This window comes from Choloepus didactylus, chromosome 7, assembly GCF_015220235.1.
Source record: "Choloepus didactylus isolate mChoDid1 chromosome 7, mChoDid1.pri, whole genome shotgun sequence".
NCBI classification, from domain to species: domain Eukaryota; kingdom Metazoa; phylum Chordata; class Mammalia; order Pilosa; family Megalonychidae; genus Choloepus; species Choloepus didactylus.
Window position 1 is genome coordinate 118,447,631 of NC_051313.1, and position 19,482 is coordinate 118,467,112.

The 19,482-nt window shown below is 52.5% G+C and overlaps 3 protein-coding genes across 5 annotated transcripts; all 3 read left to right on the forward strand.

Annotated features, from left to right (window-relative positions):
- The first annotated feature begins 1,868 nt into the window (after positions 1 to 1,868).
- DAXX (death domain associated protein) lies at positions 1,869 to 6,288 on the forward strand. Of its 2 annotated transcripts, none has more exons than XM_037843325.1 (8): positions 1,869 to 1,963; positions 2,834 to 3,092; positions 3,248 to 4,079; positions 4,206 to 4,420; positions 4,575 to 4,779; positions 4,947 to 5,427; positions 5,596 to 5,818; positions 6,039 to 6,288. In XM_037843325.1, exons 2-8 carry the CDS (start codon positions 2,886 to 2,888, stop codon positions 6,096 to 6,098), a joined length of 2,223 nt encoding a protein of 740 aa, XP_037699253.1. In that variant the 5' UTR covers positions 1,869 to 1,963; positions 2,834 to 2,885; the 3' UTR covers positions 6,099 to 6,288. The 2 variants fall into 2 exon arrangements, with proteins under 2 accessions (XP_037699253.1, XP_037699254.1); XM_037843326.1 differs by having other exon boundaries at positions 1,884 to 1,963; positions 2,837 to 3,092.
- Positions 6,289 to 6,921: 633 nt separating this feature from the next.
- ZBTB22 (zinc finger and BTB domain containing 22) lies at positions 6,922 to 10,258 on the forward strand. 2 transcript variants are annotated; one of them, XM_037842587.1, is made up of 2 exons: positions 6,922 to 7,000; positions 7,665 to 10,258. In XM_037842587.1, the coding sequence occupies exon 2, from the start codon at positions 7,734 to 7,736 to the stop codon at positions 9,639 to 9,641; it is 1,908 nt and encodes a 635-aa protein (XP_037698515.1). In that variant the 5' UTR covers positions 6,922 to 7,000; positions 7,665 to 7,733; the 3' UTR covers positions 9,642 to 10,258. The 2 variants fall into 2 exon arrangements, with proteins under 2 accessions (XP_037698515.1, XP_037698516.1); XM_037842588.1 differs by lacking the exon at positions 6,922 to 7,000 and adding an exon at positions 7,203 to 7,312.
- A 144-nt stretch (positions 10,259 to 10,402) lies between these two features.
- LOC119539240 (TAP binding protein) lies at positions 10,403 to 18,859 on the forward strand. Its single transcript, XM_037842589.1, has 8 exons — positions 10,403 to 10,645; positions 10,785 to 10,949; positions 11,189 to 11,449; positions 15,687 to 16,082; positions 16,414 to 16,755; positions 16,829 to 16,918; positions 17,055 to 17,092; positions 17,807 to 18,859. Exons 1-8 carry the CDS (start codon positions 10,609 to 10,611, stop codon positions 17,816 to 17,818), a joined length of 1,341 nt encoding a protein of 446 aa, XP_037698517.1. The 5' UTR covers positions 10,403 to 10,608; the 3' UTR covers positions 17,819 to 18,859.
- The last annotated feature ends 623 nt before the right edge of the window (positions 18,860 to 19,482 follow it).

The following is a 19,482-nucleotide window of genomic DNA, read 5'->3' on the forward strand; positions in this document are numbered from 1 at the left end:
CCCTCCCCCCAAATTTTATATTTTTATACTTGAAACTCTTTTATTGGTCAACTTATAATACTTTTATGTACATATATATGCATTAATTGAAATGAAAAATATTTTTCTTTCTTGTAACTATAGGCTCTAGATGTTTAAAATTTTTCCCTGGGTTGAGTTATCATTGCAATTATTTTTACAAAAGAATTGATCAAAGCAATAAAAAGATTTTACAAATTTTTATAATTATTGAAAGTAAAAAATAAATTTTTACTGGAATAGATGAAGTGGCATTTCTGGCACTTTGATGAAAAGAACAGGTTACTTGTCTTTTTGAGACAGTGTAATGTTACTCCAAGAGATTTCATTGTTGCAAGCTATATTTCCTTTTATTTCACTTTTTTTAGAGGGAGAAAGTCTGCTGTAAAAGGGGAAGGGAAGAAGGAGAATCTCTAATGAGGGGCTTACTCAGGAAGGTCAGTTTTGGGAAAGTTGAGGATCTGGACATTAAATCCTTTAAATCTCCCTTGTCTGAGTAACCTTTGGAGAGTTTTCAAGTTCCTCATTTTGAAGACCGTAGGTTTAAGGAACGGGAGATAAGTGGTATGGGATTTTTTAATGGGGGAGGCTTTGAAATTCTGAGACTCTGAAGGCGCGAGGGATATAAGGGCTTCTGCAGTCCCAGAAAGTGGAATGATGCCCACCACTTGTGGAACGCGCAAGGATGCACTAAGAGGGAAGTTCAAAGATTGGGGCCGTGTTAACCTTTCTGGTTTCCCCATAAGCCCATCTCTGGACCCCGCCCTGTCTCCATCAGTCCCTTAGGCCTCCCTAAAGCTGGGCGAGGTCGGGGCGTTGGCGAGGCGGGGGTCACAGGCGTTGTCTTTTCCCATCGTTCTTTCCTCAGTTCTCCCAGAGAAACGTGAAGAGACTAGACCCGAGTTTTTTTACGAGCCTCCTTTCGTCTCACAACCCTCACAGTGGCAATTTGCACGAATTTCCTCAAAGCCCGCGTCCCATCGCTTGTCCTCTGGTCCTGGAGCTCAACAAACTACGGCCTCCCGGTCAGCACCGCCCGCACTTCGGGGACATCTCAAAAGAGGGACGGAGAACCACACAGGTCCCATCTGCTTAGTTTCTGTGGTGGAGCTTGAAAAGCAAATCAATAACAACAGCAATAATAACAATAACAATCTTACAGCGCGTTGTGTTCCTTTGTATGCATGTATTATAGCCTCACGATTAGGAGATGTAGGCATCTGGAACAGAATAGCTGCTGGACAGCGGCAAGGGAGCGCTCAGCCCTTGGAAGGGGAGTGGCAGGAGTAGTTGATTAAGTCGTGCTCGCGATACCTGGGAGATAAGAAAGCGGGACCTGAAGGCTTAATAGCCAAGTTAAGTAAAAGGTTTTATTTCTCTGTTAAGAGAGTTCCACTCTTCTGTGAACTCCTGAGCAGCCTTGGAGTGCCTAACTCCTTATCTACCCTGTTCAAACCCCGCACTCCCTCCCATACTTGGAAATGTGGCTTAATCCTCCCTGCACGCGACTCGCTGGCGGTTGGGCCCAAGGCAGGAAGTTTCTGATTGGCGGAGTCTCAGAAGCCCCGGGTGAAAAGAGCTCCACTGACCGCGCTGAGTCCAAGTGTAGCCAGCGCCGTACGGCAAAATGGTGGTTCCCAGGTGCTTTGGGACGCCCTGCAGGGACAAACCACGCCCCCTACAGGTTAGGGGAAAGGGAGCCGCAGACTACGTGGGCGGTACCTGGAGGCGCCGGGGGGGGGGGGGCAAGCCTACAATCACTTCCGGTCACAGGAAGCCCTGGGTTCCGTACGACAAGATGGCCGCTCCCAGGTGTATGTAGGCGGAAGTTCGGCGGCTTCCGGTCCTGAGAGGGGCCTGCGGTGGGAGGGGGAAGGAAGGCGGAGGGAACCATGCGAGGTTCTGAGATCGGCCGCGGGGGTCGCCTCGAGAGACCGTTTCTGAGGTGGGAGCCGGACAGTGTTGGGAGTGGGGGAGGGAATATCGGGGGAAAGGTACTGAGGAGGCCCGGGCTCTGAACCTGAGGGGCAAGCTGTGGTATCTTATGCTTGAAGGGGAGCGGGGCGGCTCGGGGCTGAACTGGGGGAGGGGGACTTGGCGGGAAGCTCACCGGGGGAGGGACCCGACCCAAGGTTGGGATCTGAGAGGGATCGGGAGAGCCCAATGAGGGACTCACGAGCGGGTACAGATCACCGAGAGAAAATGGGGAAAATTGGGGTGGGATGAAAGGAAGGGAATTCGAGGTAACATATCTTCTGTGGGTTTGAGGATACCTATCAGAGGTTGAAATATGGAGATAATTCAAGGAGGAGCAAAGGGTTATTGAGAGGGAACATTTTTTACCTCAGGTTCTAAGAGTTGGGGTGATCATTCACGATGCGGTGGAGGTACACATTTGATATGTTTGAGTGCAAAAGGGGGAAAACACCTGGGGTGGTGCCGATGGGGGTGTGGTATCTGCAAGGGGGTGTCAAGGAAATCAGGGGTGCCGTGTGGGAGGTGGTCCTGGGGTTGCGATGAAGAATCAACTTGCCAACTGTGAGAAATAGTGGAGAAATGCAACCGAAAGACCGGAAATCGACGTGAGGGGTGGAGCTGGGGGGTGGGGACTTACTTAAGGTTTGGCGGTGGTTTGGGGCCCCGCAGGTGAAGAGCCTGAAAAGCATATGAAACTATTAGTTGGTGAAAATAGGCAGTGAGAACACTGTTGGGCAGGGCTGGGTGTTAACTGAAACCCAAGGAGATTGGAAATGTGTGAGATGAAGGGATGGGGCTATGCTGGAGGGGCTTTTTCTAAGGCCCCATCCCCTTCCAGCAGGATTTCTGAAATCCCCAACACTTGCTTCCTCCTGGGGATTTGATCCCCCATGGCCACCGCTAACAGCATCATCGTGCTGGATGATGATGATGAAGATGAAGCAGCTGCTCAGCCAGGTCCCTCCCACCCACCCCCCAAACCGGCCTCACCCCAGGCAGAAGCCCCTGTCTCCTCTGAGCCCCGTGGGGCTGGAGGAAGCAGTATTTCGGGCGGCAAGAAATGCTACAAGTTGGAGAATGAGAAGCTGTTTGAAGAGGTGAGCTTTAGGGGAGAAGATTCTTGTACCTCAGGGAGGGGGATGGCTGATTGGCTCATATGTCCTTTCTCTCCCACTAACCCCCACCTTGCCTTCTTTCTCTCAACCCCCTCCCTTGTCTCTTACCCCTTCCCTTTCTCCCCTGAACCCCCCAGTTCCTTGAACTGTGTAAGAAGCAGACGGCGGACCACCCTGAGGTGGTCCCATTCCTCTCTAACCGGCAGCAGCGTGCCCATTCTCTGTTTTTGGCCTCAGCGGAGTTCTGCAACATCCTCTCTTGGGTCCTATCTCGGGCCCGGAGCCGGCCAGCTAAGCTCTATGTCTACATCAATGAGCTCTGCACTGTTCTCAAGGCTCACTCGTCCAAGAAGAAGCTGAACTTGGCCCCTGCTGCCACCACCTCCACTGAGTGCTCTGGGGATAACCCTCCCACAAACCTCTCCTCGGACCTCACAAATGCTGAGACCTCTGTCTCTGAGGCCCCAAGGACCCATGGTTCCCGGCGGCAGATCCAGCGCTTGGAGCAGCTGCTGGCACTCTATGTGGCAGAGATCCGACGGCTGCAGGAGAAGGAGTTGGATCTTTCAGAACTGGATGACCCGGATTCCACATACCTGCAGGAGTCTCGGTTAAAGCGTAAGCTGATCCGCCTCTTTGGGCGCTTGTGTGAGCTGAAAGACTGCTCTTCACTGACGGGTCGCGTCATAGAGCAGCGCATCCCCTACCGTGGCACCCGCTACCCAGAGGTTAACAGGCGCATTGAGCGGCTCATCAACAAACCAGGGCCTGATACTTTCCCTGACTATGGAGATGTGCTCAAGGCTGTAGAAAAAGCAGCTGCTCGTCACAGTCTCGGCCTCCCCCGACAGCAGCTCCAGCTCATGGCTCAGGATGCCTTCCGAGATGTGGGCATCAGGTTACAGGAGCGACGTCACCTTGATCTCATCTACAACTTCGGCTGCCATCTCACAGATGACTATAGGCCAGGTAGGAAGTTAGCAGGATGCCCATCAGTGACCCTTATATGTCAGGTCTGTGGCCAAAGGGGCAACTCTCTAGTCCTTCCTTCTAGGGTTTGGGTTGAGTGCTCTGACTTTATATCTTCCCACATAGGCATTGACCCTGCACTGTCAGATCCTGCTCTGGCCCGGCGCCTGCGGGAAAACCGGAGCTTGGCCATGAGCCGGCTGGATGAGGTCATCTCCAAATACGCAATGATGCAAGACAAGAGCGAGGAGGGTGAGCGACAGAAGAGAAGAGCCCGGCTCCCCCAAGGCGCCTCTTCCCACTCTGCAGACTCCCCCAAAGCCTCCTTGGATTCTGGTGAGGTATGGGAGGGACATCTCCCCCAGAGAGGCCATAGCCATCCTTGCACTGGCCACCCAGGAGTCCAGGGTGACTGATGGGGTAGAGTACAGAAGGAAAGCAAGGACTGGAACCTCTGGGGCAAGGGATTCCTTAGAAAAACTCCTTTGTCCCCAGGGCCCTAGTGGAATTGTATCCCAGGAGTGCCCTACCACCTCCAAGGCTGAGACAGATGAGGAAGAAAATGAGGAAAGTGATGAAGAGGAGGAAGAAGAGGAAGAAGAGGAGGAGGTTACAGATTCCGAAGATGACGAGGATCTGGAACAGATGGAAGAAGGTCAGGGGGATGATGAAGAGGAGGAGGAGGAGGAGGAAGAAGCAGGTATGTTAGGGAAACATTCTCCCCATGTGTTAGTTCCCTCTACTCTGTTGGCCATGAGCCATCTGCTTGAGACCCTTCCCTTCCTCATCTTTCCCCCTAGCATCCTCTCAGTAGTATTATTTCACCTGGTTCTCATGTCACTCCTCCCCACTTTTCTTCTTTCCTAGGTAAGGATGGAGACAAAAGCCCCATGTCTCCACCACAGATCTCCGCTGAACAGAGCCGGGAACCTGGCAAAGGGATCAGCAGATCTTCAGGGGCACAACAAAACAAAGGACTCACAGTGTCTCTATCTTCACTGTCAGAAGAGCCCCTGGCCCCCTCCAGCATAGAAGTGGAAAGCAATGGAGAACAACAGCCTGAGGAGTTGCCCCTGGAGGAAGAGAGCCCTATGTCTCAGCTCTTTGAGCTAGAGATTGAGGCCTTACCCCTGGAAACCACCCCTTCTCCTGAAGAGAGGGACATTTCCTCTTCCAGGAAGCAGTCAGAGGACTCCCTAACCACTGTCTTGGAGAATGGGGCAGCCATGGTCACCTCCACTTCCTTCAATGGAGGTGTCTCTCCTCACACCTGGAGAGATTCCAGTCCCCCATGCAAGAAATCTCGGAAGGAGAAGGAGCAAACAGGGTCAGGGCCATTAGGAGACAGGTAACAATTAGGAGGAGGAAGAGGGAGACCAAAGAGGGATTTCAGGGGGCTTTCTGAGAGGAGTGTTGGGGAACTGAGTCTGCTGGGAGTTAAATTATACACTGCCCCCCCCTCCCCCCGGCTTCATGCTCCCCATATCCTTCCACACATTTATGTTTCTGTCCCCAGCTATGTGGAAAGGCAAACGGCAGTACATGAGAAGAATGGGAAGAGGATATGTACTCTGCCCAGCCCACCCTCCCCCTTGGCTTCCATGGCCCCAGTTGCTGATTCCTCGACAAGGGTGGATTCTCCCAGCCATGGTCTGGTGACCAGCTCTCTCTGCAGTCCTTCTTCAGCCTTGCTGTCCCAAACCTCCCGATCACGAGCCCCCCAGCCTAGTACTTACAAGGTAAGAGGGGGAGGCTATTTTGCCTCTTGAGAGTTCATTCTCTTTCATTGTTCAGTTTCAACCAGTGTGAATATTGCACTGGCCACATCTTCTCTCTGTTTTTTTTCTCCACCCAATCTTTTTTTTTTTAATCTCTGATAAATCCTCTCTGCTTCTCCTACCCCTGTCCCCCAGACCTCTCTGACACTTGCACCTTTGTCTCTCACTCCCTTGCTTGCAGATGAGTGTGGCCACACAGTGTGATCCAGAGGAGATCATCGTGCTCTCAGACTCTGATTAACTGGTCTCCCTCCCTCCCTCTCCACCTCCAAAATGTTTAGGAATAGCATTTGGAGGCTTGATGGGCAGCAGATGACTGCGGAAAGAAAGGACTGAGCTAATCCCCTTTGGGTGATGTTTCTTTTAAAAAAACAAAAGCTTAAGTTTTACACAGAAACATTAATAAACAATAAAGTTCTTTTCTTATTGTATCCCTGTCTTCCTTGTACATATGCTATCACAGACTGGCACCGGCTCCCCCCCCCCCCCCCCGCTCCCGGCTCAGAGTTAGCCCAACCCCGGGGTAGCCTCGGCACCGTCCTTGCCCTCAGGCCTACTCTGCCCTCACTGCCCTCTTACGGGCATCAAAAAAAAACATGCTTATCCTCCTTAACGCTCATTTCTTTTTCACTTCGAGCGGTAGGAGTAGAAAGACCAATCAGGGGCCGGCTCAAGGTTACTTGGCCAATCCAGGCCGGGAGGAAGGGGGCGGGAATAAAGGGGGAACTGTCAGAAACTGGGTGGCGAGGGCTATTAGACCTCTGCTAATGGCCATAGTTCAGGGGCGGAGCCTAGGTAGCGATGGTCAGTACTCACCGCCAATGGGAAGAGGCAGGCTTACAGAATTAAAGGGGAATGAATGCTTTGGCCGAACTAAGTCCTGAGTCCTCAGCGGAGGAAGAGACCTAATACCTTTAACGTGGAATGAGGCGATGGTTCCTTAAAGGAGAAGTGGCCGAGTCGGCCGATTGTTGCCTAGCGGCTCGGGCGGGGTGCCCGCCTGTGCCTTTAAAGTCAGAGGGGCGGGAGGCGGAGCGGGAGCGAAGGGCGGAGGGAGTCGGCGCAAGATGGCGGCGGGAGGGGCCCAGGCTGCGGCTCTGGCCGCCGAGTGAGGGGCGGGGGGGCCCGGGGGCGCGCGGCCCGGTAAGCGGGGACGCGCGGGGTTGGGGGGCGCCTTCCGGGTGGGAGAGGAGACCGAGGTAGCGCTTGGGGCGGAGCAGAAGGGGGCGGGGTCCGGTGTGGGCGGGGGGTAAGCAAGAGGCGGGGTCTAGAGGACCAGGGGCGGGGCGCGCGGGGGGGGTCCTCGGGGGCGTGGCTATGGGTAAGCTGGGGGCAAACGAGCGTGGTCGCGATGGAGCCCGGGGCATGGCCTAAGGGGAGACGGAGAAGGAGATGGTTTTCCGTACAAGAGCAGACCTGGCCCCCTCCCAAGAACTGGATGCAAAACACTAAAAGGTAGACTTTGGAAAGTCGAGCTCTCAGACAAATGGGAAATAGGGTGTAATTTCGAGGGGAAGCTCCCCTTGAAAGGGTAAAGTGCCTTATTTCTCTAACCTCCAAGGAAAGAGCACTGGATTTGGAGTCAGGAGACCTGCATTTGTTGGTGCTGCCACTTACTGGCTGCATGACCTTGAATAGTTTCTTAATCTTTCCGAGTCTGTGTCATCTGTCAAGTGAGGTTGAGAGGAATACTGATCTCACAGTGTTGTGGGAAGTTACTCAAATAATGGGTTTGAACATGTTTGTAAACTAAGAGGCTGTATGGTTATGAGATGTTATCGTTATTCTTCTCTCTTTTTCTCCCCAGAGACCCCCCCGGCCGCCCTCCTCCTTCCCTTGTTCCTGTGGCTGGGGGGGTACCCCCTCCCTCCTCACCATGGAGCCATCTCCTCTCTCTCCCAGCGGGGCAGCCCTCCCCTTGCCCCTATCGCTGGCGCCGCCCCCACTGCCCCTACCAGCAGCTGCAGTGGTACACGTGTCCTTTCCTGAGGTGACCAGTGCCCTCTTGGAGTCCCTCAATCAGCAGCGGCTTCAGGGACAGCTCTGTGATGTGTCTATCCGCGTGCAGGGCCGGGAGTTCCGGGCTCATCGCGCGGTCCTCGCTGCCTCCTCCCCATACTTCCACGACCAGGTCCTACTCAAGGGCATGACCTCAATCTCGCTGCCCAACGTCATGGACCCAGGCGCCTTTGAGACTGTCCTGGCCTCAGCTTACACTGGCCGCCTCAGCATGGCTGCTGCAGACATCGTCAACTTCCTCACGGTGGGGTCTGTGCTCCAAATGTGGCACATCGTGGACAAGTGCACCGAGCTCCTCCGTGAAGGCCGGGCCTTGGCCACTACCACCGTCACCTCTCCTGCAGCCACCTCGGTCACTGTCCCTGTTGCTGGGGGCTCGGCAGGGAGTGGGGGCACCGTGGCACCAGCCACCATAGGCTCCATGCGCTCCCATGCCTCCAGCCGTGCTAGTGAGAACCAGTCCCCCAGCAGCAGCAACTACTTTAGTCCCCGCGAGTCCACTGATTTCTCATCTTCTTCTCAAGAGGCCTTTACAGCTTCTGCAGTGGGCAGTGGGGAACGGCGTGGAGGTGGCCCTGTATTTCCAGCCCCTGTGGTTGGCAGTGGGGGAGCCACATCTGGGAAGCTGCTACTGGAGGCTGATGAGCTGTGTGATGATGGTGGGGATGGCAGGGGGGCAGTGGTCCCTGGGGCTGGGCTCCGGCGTCCCACTTATAACCCACCCAGCATTATGCCACAGAAACACTGGGTATATGTGAAGCGGGGTAGAAACTGCCCAGCACCGGCACCCCTAGTTCCCCAAGACCCAGATCTGGAGGAGGATGAGGAGGAGGAAGACCTGGTGTTGACCTGTGAGGATGATGAAGATGAAGAGCTAGGGAGTGGCTCAGCAGTCCCAGCTGGGGGAGGACCTGAGGCTACCCTTAGCATAAGTGATGTTAGGACCCTGTCTGAGCCTCCAGACAAGGGGGAGGAGCAGGTGAACTTCTGTGAATCTTCAAATGACTTTGGCTCCTATGATGGTGGGGGTCCTGGGGCAGGCCTGGATGATTCAGAGGGGCCAACCCCCTCCTCCTACACCCCCTCCCATCCTCCTCGACCCCTGCTTCCCCTGGACATGCAGGGCAACCAGATCCTGGTCTTCCCATCCTCCTCTTCCACCTCCTCCTCCTCCTCCCAGGCTCCAGGTCAGCCACCAGGGAACCAGGCTGAGCATGGGGCAGTGACCCTGGGTGGCACGGCAGGGAACCTGGGTGTGCCAGGGAGTGCTGGCGGGGCTCCTGGGGGGGCAGGTGGTGGAGATGGGAATAAGATCTTTCTGTGCCACTGCGGGAAGGCCTTCTCGCACAAGAGCATGCGAGACCGGCATGTGAACATGCACCTCAACCTGCGGCCCTTTGACTGCCCCGTGTGCAACAAGAAGTTCAAGATGAAGCACCACCTGACTGAGCACATGAAGACACACACAGGCCTCAAGCCCTACGAGTGCAGTGTCTGCGCCAAGAAGTTTATGTGGCGCGACAGCTTCATGCGCCACCGGGGACACTGTGAGCGCCGGCACCGCTTGGGCGGGGCCGGGGTGCCCACTGGGCCTGCGGCGCCCACTGGGCCCACAGTGCTGCCCAAGCGAGAGTCCCCAGGAGCTGGCCGGGGCAGCGGTGACGAGGCCAGTGGAGTCACGCCCCCACCTAGCCGAAGGGTCTGGTCCCCACCCAGCCTCCACAAAGTGGAAATGGGCTTCAGTGGGGGCGGAGGGGCAAATTGAAGGGACAGAGCAACTGGGGGTAGCTTTGGGGGAAGAGGGAATAGGGAACACAACACAAGCCAGGGGCATTATGGCCCCGGAGGAGTGATCTCCCATCACACTTATTGTCTTCCTTATCTCTCTGGACTTGTATATACTTGAGAGGAGGAACCAAGTTGCACCATCAACAGCCCATTCCATTCCTCAGCCCCCACCCACCTCAGTCCCGCAGGGGAAGGAATCCCTGGAACTAAGCCCTTCCTTTCCTCAGATGGATACACTGAAGCCCCAGCTCCACGGAGCAGGGCATAGGTGGAAGAGGGGAGGGGGAAATGTCGAGCATCCTGGAATCACAGGGTCAAGAGTCAGATGGTTGTAGTCTGTGCCTAAAGTCTGTGTTTGTGTTGTTGTGGGGACCAGGCCTTTGAGCCCCACCCTTGTCCTAGAATTTATCCCTCCTCACTTCCAGGATACTCCCTTATTTCTATCCTACTCCTAGTCCTCCCCCTCCCCCCATCTCCCCAACTCGGTTCTCAGGGGGGGAGGGGGTGGAGACAAGGAGGGAGCAAGTCATAGGAGTACAAGGATTTTATTTTAATTTTCTTAAACGGTGATTAAAATATTTATTGGTCATTTCAGTTGGCTTCCCGACAACCCCTGTGTGTCTTTGCTGGGGATCCGGCACAGGTCGGGGAAAGCGGAATAGTATTTCCCGGGGACTGGAGGGGGAGCCAGGGGAAGGGAAGGGCTTTGGAACTGGACGGTGCTGGGTGGCCCAGAAGGGCGCGGTGGGGCTGAGGTGACCGAAGGAGAACTGGAGAGGATGTTCCCGGATCTCTGCTCTGCAAGTGGGGTGCGGCGCTGCCACCCACACCCGCTCACCTAACCAGAGCGGGGATTTCCCCGGCCCCACCTGCTAGCCTTTAGAAGAAAGTGAAAGTGAAAGGGGGGAAGAAGAAGCTTTCAGGGCTGAGGAGATCGCAGCGCCATGAAGCCCCAGTCCTTGCTCCTCGCTGTGGCTTTGGGTGAGCGAACCCTGCGACTCTTACCCAGGGACGGGGGGGAAGGGGAGGAAAGTGGCCCCACTGGGCGCCGGGGACCAGGGTTACAGGGCCCGTTAGCCGACATCCCGGCCGCCCCCTCACTCGCGCCCTTCTCCCCCAGGCCTGGCGACCGCCGTCTCGGCTGGGCCCGCTGTGCTGGAGTGCTGGTTCGTGGAGGATGGAGGCAGCCTGGCCAAGAGACCCGCTGCCCTGCTGCTGCGCCAAGGCCCGGAGGGACCGCCTCCCCGGCCCGACCTTGACCCCAAGCTCTACCTCAACGTGCACGGTGCGTCTTCGGGGACTCGCCCCCAACTCTGTCGCCTCCCTCCACCAGAACCCCTCCTCCTTATGTAGCGCAGTGACCTTGGGCCTCAGATTCCCCCTCTGTAAAATGAAAGTCTGGATTACCTCTAAACCTCTCACTACCCGGGGAGTCTGTACATGTGAAATTCTCCAGATGCTGCCCTCGCCATGCCTTTCCCGGCAGCGACCACAGCTGCGCCCCACCATTCTCCGCACTCACAGACCCCGCGGGGACCCTCCAGGCTGCCTTCAGGCGGTACCCCCGAGGCGCCCCCGCTCCACACTGCGAGATGAGCCGCTTCCTCCCGTTCCCCGCCTCCGCCGGTTGGGCCAGCGGCCTGACCCCGGAGCAGAGCTGCCCGCGAGCCCTGGACGGGTCTTGGTTGATGGTCAGCGTGTCCAGCCCTGTTTTCAGCCTCTCCAGCCTCCTGCGGTCTCAGCCTGAGCCTCAACAGGAGCCTGTTCTCATCACGGTGGCAACAGGTAGCTGGAGCGGGGAGGGGAGGTCGATGGGTAGATTCTAGGGGTCCCAAGTTTCCCGTTAACTCGCTACTAGGACTTGTGCGAGTCATTTCCGCAATCGGGCTCAGTTTCCTTATTTGTAATAAGAAGCAGTTCGGCTAGAATTTGACAAAGGATCTCTACCGCCCCTTCTAGCCCCCACCGGTGAAAACGCGACGACCTCAGCTAGAGGTTGGGGCTGGGCTTTGTAGCTTCCCGAAGGGCGGAACTTTGGAGAAAGGCGGGGTTTCCAGGACAGACCTTGAGAAAGGTGTTAGGTGATTGGATTGGGAAGGGTTCGGAAGCAGGAGTTTCTTTCTCTTCTCCTCCCAGATATGTATCTTGCTAGGCACCGCCACCCTTGAGGTTCACCCTGTTTCGAAAACCACTTTCGAGCCGCACCCTCGCCCACACCAGGCGCCTGCGTTAGTCAGCAAAGCAAAAGCTCTTGCACTCAAGCGCATTTACTTCCGCAACGTTCCCTTTGACGTGAGAGGATGCGCGGGCTCTGTGGTCACCTATTGGTTGGCTCTGGCGGGCGGAAGACAGGGGCGATGGTTCCAGCTGCAAGGACCGCTTATTGCCTTGTGCAGTAGTGCGGTTTGAGGCAGGGTCTGGGCATTTTGAGTGGCTGGGGCGAGGGGATGGGAAGGGTGGATAGTGCAAGAAGGGGAAGATCTGACCCCGACATCTAGGAGGGTGGGTAGAGTACAGGTAGAGTCCTCGGCTTCCCTCAGTGTCTGCAGTGTTAAATAAACAACACAGCCTGACCATCAGGGAAACTTCAACCGAGCCCCTGTTCCCTCCCTTTCCCAGTATCCCCTCCCTGCCACCCTCACTAAGAGACAGTGACCCACAGGACCAAGGAAATGGACTCAGCACCCCTCCCTCAGTAAAAATGACTACCCTCCATTCTTAGTCCCCAAACTGCTCCTGTGGGGGCAGAGCCCTCCAGTGGGGATAGACTGCTGGCTTTGCTGAGGTGGCCCCTGAGCGTGTCCTCTTCTCTCTAAGTCTGTTTTTCAAACTGTAAAATGTGGATACTATTTCCCATCTGCCTTTCTATTGTGTGACTATCAAGGGATGTGCTGTGTTAATTTATTCACTGATTCAATAAATATTTATTAGCACCAAGAATAAGTTGTGGCCCAGTAGTTCTCAGTCCTAGCCACAAATAGAATCTTCTGGGAAGCTGTAGAAACACTGAAACTCCATGTCCTATTCCAGGTCAATTAAATCAGCATCTCTGTGGTGGCCCTGGGCACTTCTAAAGATCTTAAAGGTGATCACATGGAGATTCAGCTCTCAAGGAGGTTCTGGGTTGGTACAGGTTGATGAGATCTGTAATGGATAAGTCTAACGTGAAGTAGAAAGCAACTTGTGCTGTGAAACAAGTGCTGTTAAGGAGCCATGGGATTGCTCAGGCAGGAATATTATCTGCAGCACACAGGCCACTGGGGGTAAAACCAAGTTGGTAAAAACAAGTCATTGTGCTTTATCTTCCTTTCCAGTCACTTCTAGATTAAGCAGTCAAGAAAATGAAAACCGTTGTTTTGATGTAAAAATTAAAATAGAATCTTTCTAGGTGATAAGACCATTGATTTTGCTATATACATTTATAGATTATTTCTTTTCAAATTACTTAACAATTTGAATTGTCTGTTGGAAACTATACTTTCTTATCGCATCTTGTGTAAATAGTATTTAATTCTATTTTTTTTAAAACATTATGGAAAATTTCAGAGTACACAACAGTCAAGAGAATGGTATAGTGAACCTCCATATACTCATCACCCACTTTTACAGTTATCATATTTTACCAAATTGTTTCCTCTCTCTTCCCTCCATCTTTTTTTTTTTTGCTAGAATATTTTAAATAACATTCCAGACATCATACTTATTCTTAAATTCTTCAGAAAGCATCTCTATTAAATAAGGACTTAATATTTATAACCATAATACCATTATCACACCTAAGAAAACAAACATTAATTCCTTAATATCATTATCAGATTTCTAGCCCATATTAACATTTTCCTGATTGTCTCAATTATGTCATTTTACAGTGGATTTGCTTAAATCAGGATCCAAAAACAAGTCTGTATATTATATTTGGTTGTTTGGTCTCAAGTCTCTTTTACTCTGTAAGTGACCCCTTCCTAATGCTATTGTTTATTGGGAAAACCTAGTCACTTGTCTTGTAGTCTCTCCCCACAGTCTATATTTGACCAGTTGTTTCCTCTTGGTGTCATTTATCTTATTCCTCTTTCCTGTTTCCTATAAACTGGTAGTTAGATCTAGGTTTGAATAGATTTGGGCTCAAAATTTTTCTTCAGTAATACCACTCACTTTTTTAACAGACACAAAAGCAACAACCTATGTATAGAAGTTACAAAAACAGAGGTAGAAACTTGCCTTACTATTCTGTTGTATTTACATTTGTATCTTCACAGAGTACAGTTTATGGGGTGCAGGTCTAAAATTGCTTCCAATATCTCATCCTATAAGTGATGTTGAATCATCAGAAGAAATTTTTTTTATCATTCTTCAAAAAAAGCCTGTTATTTTACTTGATGGTTATAAAAGGTAGGCAAGGATCAGATCATTGGCTTCATAGGGAAAATAAAGGGTGTAACTTTCCCAAGATACGCAGCAAGTCCATAATGATAGTAATGAAAATACTAATAGCTAACATTTATTGAGCATTTTCTATTTGCCAGGCCCTGTTCTAAGATTTTACATACATAACCTCATTTATTTCTCTTGATGTCATAGGAAGTAGGTGCTAGTATTATCTCCATTTTACAGACGAAGAAATCTGAGGCACAGATTATTTAGGTAACTTGCCCAAGGACACACAGTTTGTAAGAAACAGAGCTAAGAATTGAACCTGGGTCAATTAGCTGCTAACTTCCTAGGTAGCTGGGATTTTTCAACAGGCAAGTGATCTGATCAGACCTGTAGCCACACTGTTTTGCCACAGCGCAGAGGATGAATTAAAAGAGAGACAGGATAGAAAGAACAGAGAGTAGGCCGTTGTAATTGTTCAAATGTACGTTGATAAGAACCTGAGCTGGAAACAGATGTGAGCTCTTATTTGTGAGATAGAATTAGGGCCTGGTGGGGATGGTACATAGCACATTATAGTGTCGGTTTGCTTATCTGTCTCATTCATTAGACTGTAAGCAACTTGAGGCAGGCACTGCCTATCCTGTTCACCACTTTGTCCTCTGGCACTACACCTTGAATGTCCTAGGTGCTCGATAAATATTTGCTGAATGAATGCATTACAGGAGGCAGTCTGAGTGACTCCAAATGTTTGTCTTGAGGGTCTGGGGGGCTGGCAGTGATGATTCATCAAGGCAGGGAAGATGGGCATTGGAGCATGGGACGGGTGGGGATGTTTCAGAGATGCTGTGGAGTTGGGGCATGTTAAGTTTTTCTGGCAGATGGTTAGGCATAATCATAGCAAACACTTTTGTAGTCTTTCTACAACATTCCAGGCAACTTTGTAAGCACCTTTCAGAAATAGGTATCTTTGTTATCCAGTATCAGGAATAGATTTGAGTAGCAAAATGTATTCAGTGATTTATCTCTCACAACAACCCCATGAGGAAGGTGCTATTATTGTCATTATCATCCCTATTTTTGAGATTAGGAAGCTAAACCACAGAAAGGTAAAGTAACAGGCCTGAGGCCATGTAAATAAACTGCAGAGTTGGGATTTGAGCCAGGGCAGCCAGGCTCTAGGCACTTAACCATCCTTCTCCACTGCCTCAGTAGAACATAGAGGTCTGTACTCAGGTCTAGGCTAGAGTGGAACCTTCCAGAGGCAATAGATACTTTGGCGCCATAGATTGATGCTCATGGGTCATCGGTCTTCCACAGCAACTAAGAAAGGCTTGGCTCTTCAAGGATGGCACGTGGAGCCTGGACTGGATCAGGCTGTGTCGGAAGTACCCTCGGATCCCGTTGTCCCCAGAGCTTGAGTGGGCTGCGAGTTCAGAGCAGCCTTCAAGGGCTACACCCACTATTGTCCCAGTCCTGGAGCTAAGGGGATTTGCAGGGAGGGCTGGGAAATGTTATCAGAAAAGCGGTGGTGACCTCTGGGGAGTGGGTAAATTGGAGCTCAGTTCTCTCTATAACTTCTCTGTTTTTCTCTTCTCCTTTCTTTCCCTTATGTCCCTCCCACTCCGACCCCCACCCCCATCTTCCCCAGTGGTGCTGACTGTTCTCACCCATACTCCCTCCCCTCAGATCCGACTGGGCCAGGATGCCATGCTGGACTTGAGTTTTGCCTACATGCCCCCCACCCCTGAGGCTACATCCTCAACCCCTGGTCCCCCTCCCTTTGGGCTGGAGTGGCGACGCCAGCACCTGGGTAAGGGGCGGCTGCTTCTTGCTGCAACCCCTGGGCTGGGCGGGCAGATGACAGTGGCCCGAGAGGGGGCAGTGGCATTTGCTGCTTGGGATGATAATGAGCCATGGGGCCCATGGACTGGAAACGGGACCCTCCGGCTGCCTGCAGTGCGACCCTTCCAGGAAGGCACCTATCTGGCCACCATTCACCTGCCATATCTGCAAGGACAGGTCACCCTGGAGCTTGCTGTGTACAGTGAGTAGGAGGGAGGCAGGTGTTCGCATGGGTAGGGAGTGGGCACTGGTATTACAGGGTCACCATGAGAGGGGGATGATGAAAAGGGTGCTTAGGTGAGAGGAGATGGATAGAGATCCCTGGGAGTCAGAGAAGCAATGGGAGGGGATGGGGGTCCCTGGGACTCTGGGGGGCTTTGGGAAGCAACAATGAGGAAACAGTAGGTTCCCCATCCTGGGAGAGTAAACCCAAACCTTGTCAGGTTTGGGGAGGGCGGAAGGCAAACTAAAGTCTCTGAGGGAGGACAGTGTGAATTGATTACTCTGAAACCTGTTTTCTACTCTCTCCCCAGAGCCCCCTAAAGTGTCCCTGACGCCAGCACCTCTGGTATGGGCTGCCCCAGGGGAGGCACCCCCGGAATTGGTCTGTCTCGTGTCCCACTTCTACCCCTTTGATGGCCTGGAGTTGGAGTGGGAGCTCCGTGGTGGCTCAGAGGGCGGCTCTCATAAGGTCGGAGGCCAGAAGTGGCTTTCTGCCCTGCGCCACCACTCGGATGGCTCTGTCAGTCTCTCTGGGCACCTGGTGCCGCCTCCAGCCACCACCGAGCAGCATGGGGCCCGCTATGCCTGTCGCATCCACCACCCCAGCCTGCCCTCCTCGGGGCGCAGTGCCGAGGTCACCCTGGAGGTGGCAGGTGAGAGCCAGGAGTGCTGGGGGTGGGCGCCAGGGATGGTACAGAGCTCATTCTTGCCCGTTCCACCTGCCAGGCTTCTCTAGACCCTCCCTAGAGGATGGCGTGGGCCTCTTCTTGTCCGCCTTTCTGCTCCTTGGGCTTTTCAAGGCACTGGGCTGTATCGGTGAGTGTGAGCCCCGCCCCGATGGTGACCCCCAATTCCCAGACATTACTACCTACTGCCAGAAGCCTGACATTCATCCTTCTGCCTTCCCCCTCTACCATTCTCCCAACCCACCCTTCAATCTCTCTCTCCACAGTTGCCTACCTGTTCAGTTCCAAGGATTCAAAAGAAAAGGTAACTACATCTCCAACTCTCCTTATCTTTCCTTTCTAATTTATCCCTTCCCTGTAACCCATCACCCATGGAGGGAGGCTGCTAGTGTTGTGGGCAGAAATCGGACTTGGAATCCACACAGACCTGGGTTAAATCCTGCCACCAACAACCTTAACTGTAGGACCCCTTGAATAAGCTACTTAACCTACACCTCAGTTCTCAGTTGGCTGCTGTAGCATTGGGATAACAAAAATTGCTTAAGCAGTACTGTCCAATTAAACAATCTAGTAGCTACATTTTAAAAAAAGTATTAGGAAACAGGTAAAATTAATTTTAATAATACATCTAATGTAATACATCCAAAATATTATTTCAACGTATAATCAATATAAGGAATTATAGTTTTTTTTTTTTCCTGTACTAAGTCTCCACAAACTGGTGTTGATTTTACACTTTCAGCACATCTCAATTTAGATTGGCCACATTCAAATGCTCACTATCCACATGTGGGTGGTGGCCACTAGACAGTGCAGCCTCAGAGGGCTACTGGGCAGTTTAAGGAGGTGGTGCATATAAAGCACTCAGCAGTGTCTGGCAGACAGAAAACACACAGACAGTGTCAGCCCCAACATCATCATGTGCCCATGATGGTTCATGTTATTCTGAATTGACCCTGAGCACTTCTCCCTGCCCTCACACCCCAAATTCCTCACCTCCTTCTTTCTTCTTTTTCAGAAAGTACAGTGAGGGCACACTCCCCACCACCACCCTGCTGAAGCTACCATTGTCTCTGGTCTAAGCTGCTGCAGAAGATATCTGCTCCTTACTCCCTCCAACCCACTGTCCACTGAGTGGCTGGAATGCTTTTTAAAAAGACACAAATCTTATGATGATCACTTTCTTAGAGCTCTAGGACAGTGGTTCTCAAACTTTTTGGCATCTGGACCTCCTAAAAATTATCAATGACCCGAAAGAGCTTTTGCTTATGTAGGTTATAACTATTGATATTTTCCATACTAGGAATTAATACAGAAAAACAAAACACAATACACAAGCACACATTCCATTAGTCGTGAAAGCGATGATGTCAATATACATCATGTAGCCTCTGAAAAACAGCACTGTGTACTCTTAAGGAGAGTGAAAAAGGCTAACAGCAAAATAAGTATTATGAAAATACTCTTAACCTTGCATAACTCCTCAAATAGTCTTCCGGAATGCCTGGGGACAGGGACAACACTTTGAGAACCGCTGCTCTAGGGGAGGAATCCAGCCTTCCTCCGGGCCACTTGGGACACTGTCTACCTCTCCAACCCAGTAGGTGCTCCCCAGTCCCCCTTTCAATGCTTATCACACCCACGGCCATTCCTTTCCTGCAGTGGTACAAACGTCTTCTACCCGTCTTCTGGTCCCTCTGCCTGACCCACCCTCGCCCTCCCTAGGCCCCAAACCATATTAGCTCTGTCATTCCCCTCAGACAGCCTGATGACCCTTTTGTACGTTTCACGACAGTTGTATTTAAGCGCTTGTGTGAGTCGCTGTTAAATGCCTATATCCCATCCCGGACTGTCGGCTCCTCGAGGTCAGGTAAGATCCTGCCTGCCCACTGATGTATCCCCCGTGCCAGCAGGGGGCTGGCGCTCGCCAGAGGATGCTTATCAAATAGCTGTTGGATGAAGGAAGCGGCGACTCGGCTTAGGGACTTTAGGGGGAGGGGCTGATCGGCGCGATCGACAGGGAAAATCCCTCTAACTGTGTAGAAATAAAGTTGTGTTTCCGTGCTTCCAACGAGGTTTCTCATTCTACCCCACTCGGACTCCTTTTCCAAGCACAACGACCCTTACAATCACCCTTGTCCTAATTACTCCAACCTCTCAAACGCCTGGGAGAAAGCCAATCCCCATTCTCTTCAAGAAAGTTTGATGTCGGATATTAATAATGGCGGACTGAGAGCCGTCAAGCAGCGGGTTCTCTCCCGTAACCACAAAGCTACGGAGATCCCGGCCTCGCGCACCGGAAACCCTGGCGCGTCGAATGTGGACAGGAGGTAGCGGCTTCCTGCTCCGCCCTCTTTAAGAGGGCGGGAACCGAGGGCTGCACAAAATACCCGGGCTGGATTTCGATCCGCTACATGCGTGGGTGAGTGTGGGAACTGTAACCCCGCCGGGGGCGGAGTAACGGGGTCTCCGCCTAAAACGCTTCCCGCGGGGGTTTTAGCCTTGGTGGTGGAGGTAGTGAGACAAATTCGGGTCCTGCCTACCCCGGGGGCTGGAGACTGGGATCTATCCCAATTCAGTGCGAGGCGATGGTGGGCTCCTGGATCCTGGAGCGGGGGGCTGGAGGACCGCGGTGGAAACCCGGGTTCCTGGGTCCCGGTCCCTGGGAGTCGGTCCTCCCCTAGTCCGCGGCCT

Coding starts and splice junctions, on each gene's coding strand:
- LOC119539240 (XM_037842589.1), top strand. CDS start 10,609: ATGAAGCCCCAGTCCTTGCTCCTCGCTGTGGCTTTGG. Junction 10,646..10,784: donor GCTCCTCGCTGTGGCTTTGG/GTGAGCGAACCC, acceptor CTTCTCCCCCAG/GCCTGGCGACCGCCGTCTCG. Junction 16,083..16,413: donor CCTGGAGCTTGCTGTGTACA/GTGAGTAGGAGG, acceptor CTCTCTCCCCAG/AGCCCCCTAAAGTGTCCCTG.
- DAXX (XM_037843325.1), top strand. CDS start 2,886: ATGGCCACCGCTAACAGCATCATCGTGCTGGATGATGATGATGAAGAT. Junction 4,780..4,946: donor GGAGGAGGAGGAAGAAGCAG/GTATGTTAGGGA, acceptor CTTCTTTCCTAG/GTAAGGATGGAGACAAAAGC. Junction 5,819..6,038: donor CCCAGCCTAGTACTTACAAG/GTAAGAGGGGGA, acceptor CCTTGCTTGCAG/ATGAGTGTGGCCACACAGTG.
- ZBTB22 (XM_037842587.1), top strand. CDS start 7,734: ATGGAGCCATCTCCTCTCTCTCCCAGCGGGGCAGCCCTCCCCTTGCCC.